Here is a 10,340-nt window from a genome sequence, read left to right on the forward strand (position 1 = left end):
TCTTTCTCACACACACACACACACACACACACACACACACACACACACACACACACACACACACACACACACACACACTCTCTCTCTCTCTATGTTTTCACAGTGACTATAGCTATACTTAGTGATGTCAAGTTAATGACATGCAGGCAGGTGCCAGGTATAAACAGAGTTTATCAGGTCATAGGTTGCTACACAGTAAAGTCTTTCTCTGCCACAGATCACAGTGTTCCGGAACACTCCCCACCTAGAGTGTTCTTTGTGGTTTCTACCTAGCAACAACACTTTGATTGGCTACAAAATGAAGCATCATAATGTATGCATCTTTGGTGAATAAAGCCACCCTTGGTACTCTAGCATGGTGACAGTTTGAGTGACTTTATTCACCTCGGTGATAAAATGAATGAATCATCATTCACAGGTGTCAGGTAACAGGGACTTTATTCATCAGGTGTTGATGTTTGATATGCAGTGATGATAAAACCACCACAGAAACGGACTATTAGACAAACTTATAATATCACACAAAGAAAATGTCATCTTACAATCAGAGTCACCCGTATCAAATCATTGTGAAGCATATCTGATTCCCTTTCCAAGCCATTAAATCAATAACATTATTATCAAACGTACGTTCTGTTAAATGTAATTGCGTCACACACATACAGAGACTGAGGGACAACTTGTGTTTGTGTTTTAATAAGCCAGACAGCCAGTCTGCTACCTCACATCACCGTCCTAAAGCTCTGGGACCTGGACTACACTGATTATTAATGTGATCAATGGATCTGATCAATCCAAGTGAATTTAATTGTCTGAACATCCTCAATTTCACTCTATACACACCCAGTATTCATTACACTTAATATCCCCAAAATACCATAATTACAATAATAACTAGCTAATAATGAAAACACAGTATGTTGTTAGAATCTCATTTATAATAATGTGAACATCCTGAGAAGTCAAACAGCCTCAGTTATTCAGAGTCATATCTTCTTATGAGGCTGGAGAGGCTGGGCTATAATATATAGTATTATCTTACATTGCTGCTGCAGCCACGCCCCAAAATAGAAATTGTCCAATCACAGCAAAAGTCACTACGGGCAGAAAACTCGGACAAAAAACTCGCTAATATCTGATGGTGAAAAGCTTCTAGACTAAATATTCTTGTCATCTTTAAAAAAACATGTCTATTACTTGCTGTGGTAAATCAGAATTCAGAAATTTGCCAACTCCCGCCATTGTAAGTCATTGAATGTCATTCAGTCTCGGTCGGTCAGTCAGTCACTGTCAGTGAAGCGTTGTTTGTTTGTCTGAGGTTTCAAAGGGGGCGTGGCTTAGCGATAGGTCCATTATATGATAACAAACGATAACCAGATCAGAAATTAGTCTGTGGTAAATTACACCATAACTTTCCCAAATGACAACAGATAAAGATAAATGCTTATTTTACTGCTTGGTTAGAATTAAAGGTTAAAAATCAGTCAGTGTGATTGACAGGAGAGATGATCAGAGGGGCAGAGTTTTTACCACCACCATTATTACGAGGGTTGAAGAATGGATAGAGTTTCTCAGTGAAGGTGCAGCCAGTGAAAGAGTAGATCAGAGACCTGGCCTCCACATCATAAAAGGAGACCTGGCCCTCCTCATAATCCACAAACACCCCCACCTTCTGGGGCTCCTCTCTCAGGGACAGGGGGACAGCAGGGTCAGTGAGTGCCCAGTACTCATTTCTATTCCTCAACCAGACAGTCCAGTATCCCTTCTCAGGTCTCGGTATGAACTGAACCTTCCTGTTGATGGACTCTCTGGCCACTCCTACATCCCAGGCAGTCTTCTCCTTCACCTCCACTTCATAGTAAAACCTCCCTGAGGAGAATCCCTCCTTTCCTAAAACACAGGCAGCAATAGAAAACCTCTCTGTGTTATCAGGGACTTTCCTTCTTGTGTCTCCATATCTAACTTGTTTCCCATCCTCAGACAGAATGAGATTGGGATGTGCTGTATCAGGGTCCAGAGTCACGTCCACTGCATACTGCTGAATCATCTTCAGCTCAGCATCATCATACAACTTCTTCATCTTCACTTCACTCATAAGTGTCTCCTCCAGCTGAGACACCGCTCTCCTCACAGTCCCCACGTCGAGATCACTGTGAACCCTGACCTCAGACCAGTCCTTGGTGTGTGGAGGGGTGGACAGGGAGGGGAAGCTCTGGAGGAGGTGGAGGTGGTCCTCAGTGTGTGAGAGCTGCTCCAGCTCAGTGCTTCTCCTCTTTAGCTCAGTGATTTCCTGCTCCAGCTCTTTAATCAGCCCTTCAGCCCGCCTCTCTGCTGCTTTCTGCTTCTCCTCGATCACGTCAAGGAGCTCAGCCTGGCTTCTTTTCATGGAGTCCACCAGAGCAGTGAAGACCTTTGCTCTGTCTGCTTTCTCTCTCTGTGCATCTTTCTTACTAAGATCTACTGAGTGTTTGATCTCTGAAACCTTCTGCAGTCGCTCCTGGATCATCTGCTGAACATCTGCCTCTGTCTTCCCCAGCTGAGCCTTCCTCTCTCCATACTCCTCCTCTATGGGGACGGTGTCATGGGTCTCGTGGTCTTTCTCAGTGCAGAACTGACACACACACGTCTGGTCAGTCCTACAGAACAACTCCAGGAGTCTGTCGTGCTTCTTACACATCCTGTCTTCCAGGTTCTCCACAGGGTCGATCAGCTTGTGTCTCTTTAAGCCTGCGACTCTCTGATGAGGCTCCAGGTGAGTCTCACAGTAAGAGGTCAGACACACCAGGCAGGACTTCAGAGCCTTGAGCTTCGTCCCAGAGCAGATGTCACAGGACACTTCTCTAGGTTTGACAGGTGTGTCTGGGGCTGGGCTGCTGGTTGCCTTCACTTCAACTGACTTCCTAAACTGAGCGGCCATCTCAGAGATGAACATATTGACAAAGAGATCTGGTCTCTTATCAAATGTTTTTTTACACATTGGACACTGGCACAGGTCATTGTTGTCCCAGTACTTTCTGATACAGGCCATGCAGAAGCTGTGTCCACATGAAGTAGAGACTGGGTCAGTGAACACGTCCAGACAGACAGAACACAGGAACTGCTCCTCAGACAGGAGACTGCTGGAGGAAGCCATATCTAGAGAGACCAAAGGTGACACATAAAGCATTTCCTGGAATCAATCAGATCTCGATAGTTTCAACGATGGAGCTGTCAAGACTGTCTTATGAGATTATACAGAGACCAATAATGATAACATTATTCTACATCACATAGAAAATAGTCCTTCAACCAAATAAATACATTTTACATACTGAACTGTCTATAAAAAAACTGGTAGAGAGCTTGAACAAAATAGTTTATCTTGACTTGTCATTGTAAGTTTCTCAACTCACCTGTCTGTGATTCTGTGAGAGTGGGGACGCTGTCTCTGTCCTTTCTACTGTAGGTGTGATAGATGTCTGTGTCCTTTCTACTGTAGGAGTGATAGATGTCTCTGTCCTTAACAAGTTTGAGAGAGTCTGCCCTCCTGCACGATACACTCTATGTCTCTAGTCTACACAGTTTAGTAGTTTCATTTCAGCTGCCTGACGTTGAGATGCTCCTCCCCTCCCAGTACAGCTCTCCTCCCTGGAACAGAGTTAACCCTTTACAGGCTGGTCTGTTTCTAATGTGTGGTTTTACAGATACACTCTTCTTACTCATCATTCCCAATCAGAGTTGAGTTTCATGTTGATATCAGCTCTGATCAAAGGAGTGATTCATCACAGTGTTTATGTGTAAAGAGACCAAGGGCCGTCTGCCACTCTGACCCTGCTACACACACACACACACACACACACACACACACACACACACACACACACACACACACACACACACACACACAAAAAAGTGGTCCGGCTGTGGCGCAGGAGGTAGTGCCGGCGTCTAATGATTAACACTATACTAATACTGGGTAGGGTATCACTTTATTAGGAACACTATACTAATACTGGGTAGGGCATCACTTTATTAGGAACACTATACTAATACTGGGTAGGGCATCACTTTATTAGGAACACTATACTAATACTGGGTAGGGACTCCCTTTATTAGGAACACTATACTAATACTGGGTAGGGTATCACTTTATTAGGAACACTATACTAATACTGGGTAGGGACTCCCTTTATTAGGAACACTATACTAATACTGGGTAGGGCCTACCTTTATTAGGAACACTATACTAATACTGGGTAGGGACTCCCTTTATTAGGAACACTATACTAATACTGGGTAGGGTATCACTTTATTAGGAACACTATACTAATACTGGGTAGGGACTCCCTTTATTAGGAACACTGTACTAATACTGGGTAAGACCTCCCTTTGCCCTCAAAACAGCCTCAATTCTTTGTGGCATTGATTCCACAAGATGATGGAAACATTCCTTTGAGATTCTCAAGATGATTGAATCACCCATTTCCTGTAGTTTATCAGGTGCACTTCCAAGCTGTGAATCTCCCGTTCCACCACATTCCAAAGGTGTTCATGAAACCAGTTTGAGGCGGCTTCTGCTTTGTGACACGGTGCATCATGATGCAGGAAGCAGCCATTAGAAGATGGGTACATTGTGGCCATGTAATAATAATAATAATAATAATAATAATAATAATGATATTTTTTTATTTGTATAGCGCTTTTCCTGCAAATGTTGCAGCTCAAAGTGCTCGGGATGGGATGTACATGGTCAGCAACAAAACTCAAATAGGCTGTGGCATTCAAGAGATGATTGATTGGTATTAACAGGCCCAAAATGTGCCAAGAAAACATTCCCCACACCATTACACCACCTCCACCATTACACCACCTCCACCATTACACCACCTCCATGAATGATAAGGTCACTCCCCATCTTCCACCGTAGCCTGAATACCTCCATCTCTTCAGGCTACACCTTAAGTGTCCCTCCTGAGACATCTACTTCCCCTCTACCCCCCTGTACTGTTTCTCTACTGTTAAAAAAGTAATAATAATCTTCCTTCTTCCAGCACTACAACTGCCAAAGGCCCCTGGCTCGAGCATAGATTACTTTCTCCTGCTATGACTGGTGGATAGATGATTAACTTACTTAAAATGTATTTGTCATAAGTTGCTTTGGATAAAGGCGTCTGCTAAATGCCAAACATGTAAATGTAAATGTGTCTGCTACCTCACCTGGACTAGTCTGATTATTAATGTGATCAATGGATCTGATCGATCCAAGTTAATTTCATTGTCTGAACATCCTCAATTTCACTCTGTACACACCCAGTATTCATTACACTCAATATCCCCCAAATACTTAAACATTACAATGATAACTAGCTAATAATGAAAACACAGTATGTTGTTAGAATCTCATGTATAATAATGTGAACATCCTGAGAAGTCTTTGTCCTTTATACTGTAGGTGTGATAGATGTCTCTGTCCTTTATACTGTATGTGTGGTAGATGTCTCTGTCCTTTATACTGTGTGTGGTAGATGTCTGTTTGAGGACGATATCGAACAAGTTTGAGAGTCTGCCCTGGTGCACGATACACTCTATGTCTCTAGTCTACACAGTTTAGTTTCATTTTAGCAAACTGACGTTGAGATGCTCCTCCCCTCCCAGTACAGCTCTCCTCCCTGGAACAGAGTTAACCCTGGTCTGTTTCTAACGTGTGGTTTTACAGATACGCTCTTCTTACTCATCATTCCCAATCAGAGTTGAGTTTCATGTTGATATCAGCTCTGATCAAAGGAGTGATTCATCACAGTGTTTATGTGTAAAGAGACCAAGGGCCGTCTGCCACACTGACCCTGCCACACACACACACACGCGCACACACACACACACACACACACACACACACACACACACACACACACACACACACACACAACATCATCATCATCTCAGTAACACCGTCCCCCCCTAGCCCACTCCATTCATAACTGTACTTAGCAGTTTTTACATTTGTAATAAAATAAAATAAAAATACCCTCTTCTTGACATGGACAGGTTATTATATTATTTTGACCTTCAGTAAAGGTGATTGTTGAAGCTTTCCTTGCTGGAACAGAGTTAACCCTTTACAGGCTGGACTGTTTCTAACGTGTGGTTTTACAGATACGCTCTTCTTACTCATCATTCCCAATCAGAGTTGAGTTTCATGTTGATATCAGCTCTGATCAAAGGAGTGATTCATCACAGTGTTTATGTGTAAAGAGACCAAGGGCCGTCTGCCACTCTGACCCTGCCCCACACACACACACACACACACACACACACACACACACACACACACACACACCTACACACACACACACACACACACACACACACACACACACACACACACATTTTAATCATTTATTTATGTCCACATAGAAACAAGTATACAGGGACACAAATACTGAAGGCACAGATGGGATGCATTCACAAACAGTCATGGACAATGTCTTTCACATACAACAGGACAAGACTCACGGGTACAAGTAACACCGGCTGCCAATAATCGCAGAGACAGAGCAATACTTGCTGAGCCTTTTTGCTTCTCCCTTGGACATTCCCAGTAGACGTAGTCCTCTGACAACCAATCTGTGCACATGTCCAAGACTGCCAAATATAAAGACTAATAGCGTACACCTATAGCCTAGCTCTGAGATGGTATCTACAAGCTGCTGGTATTTCATGACCTTAGTCACGAAGGCTTCCTCTAGGCTTATATCAAAGGTGCATGCTACCTCTAATACAGACACCTCTTTGGACTCTTCATTAACAACAACAACATCTGGTGTGTTAGCAGACAACTGTGAAAAGTGACATTGGTCATTACAGAAATTGAACATAGATGCATTGACACAAGCATGTGTGTATACATTTTCACTGTAACTGGGAAGTGGAGTGATATGTCCTTTACTATAAGGCTCACAATTCTGTCATGACGTGCTATATACATTCCTTTGTAAACATAACAGCCATTCAAGATGTGTGATAGTGTTTCTGTAACCTGTTCTGTGGTGTGGTGCAAGCAATGAGGAACCTGAGTGGAAGGAAACCAAATAGAGAGGTTGAGTCTGGTAGGAAGGACATGTAATCTGGCCTTGGTTGTGAATATGACAATGTCCTCATCGAGTGCAGTGTTTTTTAGAAAAGAATGAGAAACAGAGTGATCAGCTGTGGGAAGACATGCCAGTTTTCCCTGGAGTTTCAGACCAGTCCAGTGTTGTTGTTGTTGATGTTGATGAAGGTCCATGAGAGTCCGTCTGGCCCCTCTAGATGTTAGCTGGTGGCTCTGTCCAGCAAAGGAGGCTGTTGCCCTGACCTGTGTGAGAGGGTCAGATATACAGTTCTCTGAGACCCGAACAGTCTCAGAGTCAGACCGCACCCACTCCAGGGACACCCCGGCTCGGACACAGAGGTCATTCAGGTCTGGCCAATCAGACCAAACTCCAAAACCACCTCCAATTTTCCGCTGGGTTTCCTCTTGAACCCAAGGAAGTGGGGCTCTGCCCCCCTGGCAACTGGGACCTTCCTTCTCCTCAGGTCCAGGAACATGGAGGAGCGGGCCAGCTCCCTGACGTCCTTGGCGTCGTTGTTAAGCATCCTGAGAAGATGGGAAATTCTCATGCTGGTGTAGATCCATTCTACATTGGGGACCCCTAGCCCTCCCTCCCTCCCACACACACACACACACACACACACACACACACACACACACACACACACACACACAACATCATCATCATCTCAGTAACACCGTCCCCCACTAGCCCACTCCATTCATAACTGTACTTAGCAGTTTTTACATTTGTAATAAAATAAAATATAAATACCCTCTTCTTGACATGGACAGGTTATTATATTATTTTGACCTTCAGTAAAGGTGATTGTTGAAGCTTTCCTTGCTGGAACAGAGTTAACCCTTTACAGGCTGGACTGTTTCTAACATGTGGTTTTACAGATACGCTCTTCTTACTCATCATTCCCAATCAGAGTTGAGTTTCATGTTGATATCAGCTCTGATCAAAGGAGTGATTCATCACAGTGTTTATGTGTAAAGAGACCAAGGGCCGTCTGCCACTCTGACCCTGCCCCACACACACACACACACACACACACACACACACACACACACACACACACACACACACACACACACACACACATTTTAATCATTTATTTATGTCCACATAGAAACAAGTATACAGGGACACAAATACTGAAGGCACAGATGGGATGCATTCACAAACAGTCATGGACAATGTCTTTCACATACAACAGGACAAGACTCACGGGTACAAGTAACACCGGCTGCCAATAATCGCAGAGACAGAGCAATACTTGCTGAGCCTTTTTGCTTCTCTCTTGGACATTCCCAGTAGACGTAGTCCTCTGACAACCAATCTGTGCACATGTCCAAGACTGCCAAATATAAAGACTAATAGCGTACACCTATAGCCTAGCTCTGAGATGGTATCTACAAGCTGCTGGTATTTCATGACCTTAGTCACGAAGGCTTCCTCTAGGCTTATATCAAAGGTGCATGCTACCTCTAATACAGACACCTCTTTGGACTCTTCATTAACAACAACAACATCTGGTGTGTTAGCAGACAACTGTGAAAAGTGACATTGGTCATTACAGAAATTGAACATAGATGCATTGACACAAGCATGTGTGTATACATTTTCACTGTAACTGGGAAGTGGAGTGATATGTCCTTTACTATAAGGCTCACAATTCTGTCATGACGTGCTATATACATTCCTTTGTAAACATAACAGCCATTCAAGATGTGTGATAGTGTTTCTGTAACCTGTTCTGTGGTGTGGTGCAAGCAATGAGGAACCTGAGTGGAAGGAAACCAAATAGAGAGGTTGAGTCTGGTAGGAAGGACATGTAATCTGGCCTTGGTTGTGAATATGACAATGTCCTCATCGAGTGCAGTGTTTTTTAGAAAAGAATGAGAAACAGAGTGATCAGCTGTGGGAAGACATGCCAGTTTTCCCTGGAGTTTCAGACCAGTCCAGTGTTGTTGTTGTTGTTGATGTTGATGAAGGTCCATGAGAGTCCGTCTGGCCCCTCTAGATGTTAGCTGGTGGCTCTGTCCAGCAAAGGAGGCTGTTGCCCTGACCTGTGTGAGAGGGTCAGATATACAGTTCTCTGAGACCCGAACAGTCTCAGAGTCAGACCGCACCCACTCCAGGGACACCCCGGCTCGGACACAGAGGTCATTCAGGTCTGGCCAATCAGACCAAACTCCAAAACCACCTCCAATTTTCCGCTGGGTTTCCTCTTGAACCCAAGGAAGTGGGGCTCTGCCCCCCTGGCAACTGGGACCTTCCTTCTCCTCAGGTCCAGGAACATGGAGGAGCGTCCTTGTCGTCGTTGTTAAGCATCCTGAGAAGATGGGAAATTCTCATGCTGGTGTAGATCCATTCTACATTGGGGACCCCTAGCCCTCCCTCCCACACACACACACACACACACACACACACACACACACACACACACACACACACACACACACACACACACACACACACACACACACATATTGTAATAAAATAAAATAAAATAAAAATACCCTCTTCTTGACATGGACAGGTTATTATATTATTTTGACCTTCAGTAAAGGTGATTGTTGAAGTTTTCCTTGCTTCTGAATAAGAACTTAAACATACACCTGAAATCTCATGCTGGGTTTGTCTGTGAAATGATGCTTCTCTGTAAACTTGACTTAAATAGATTTAATTGTGTAATATCACAGAGCGTTAACAACTGCTCTTTAATAGATATTGATCTGTTACAGCAGGTTAATGTGTCAGGCTACTTTAGAGAGATATGTTTGTTAGATGTGAACCTTTGTGTAGTCGCACAGCATCACTGTCTCTGGACAGAGAGAGAGACAGAGAGACAGAGAGGGTGACAGACAGACAGACAGAGAGACAGAGAGAGAGAGAGGGTGACAGACAGACAGAGAGAGAGAGAGAGACAGAGAGGGTGACAGACAGACAGACAGACAGAGAGAGAGAGAGAGGGTGACAGACAGACAGACAGACATACAGACAGACACACAGAGAGAGAGAGATTCTCCTGGTTTCTACATTAACTCTAGCCAGTTAGTAACAGAGACAACAGAAAGGAATTGTATTTTCTGTGGTAATGATTTGGTGGTTTAGTCAATACAAGCACAGTCATTGAATCTACATTAATCATTAATCCAGGTCTGGACACGGCTTTGACTGGTGGAGAAGGTCTGTGTGAGACCAATACCATCCACTAGTCTTCCTCAATCCAGCTCAACCCTTTTAACTAGCGACTGACTTTGA

The 10,340-nt window shown here is 43.8% G+C and overlaps 1 protein-coding gene across 1 annotated transcript; it reads right to left on the reverse strand.

Moving 5' to 3' along the window:
* Nucleotides 1–551: 551 nt before the first annotated feature.
* LOC308156861 (E3 ubiquitin-protein ligase TRIM21-like) lies at nucleotides 552–3,133 on the reverse strand (the record flags this gene model as incomplete). The annotated part of the gene is made up of 1 exon (XM_080530308.1): nucleotides 552–3,133. The coding sequence occupies one exon, from the start codon at nucleotides 3,131–3,133 to the stop codon at nucleotides 1,481–1,483; it is 1,653 nt and encodes a 550-aa protein (XP_080386434.1). The 3' UTR covers nucleotides 552–1,480.
* Between the last annotated feature and the right edge of the window lie 7,207 nt (nucleotides 3,134–10,340).

This window comes from Nansenia antarctica (genome assembly GCF_963989245.1).
Source record: "Nansenia antarctica genome assembly, chromosome: 4".
Taxonomy (NCBI): domain Eukaryota; kingdom Metazoa; phylum Chordata; class Actinopteri; order Argentiniformes; family Microstomatidae; genus Nansenia; species Nansenia antarctica.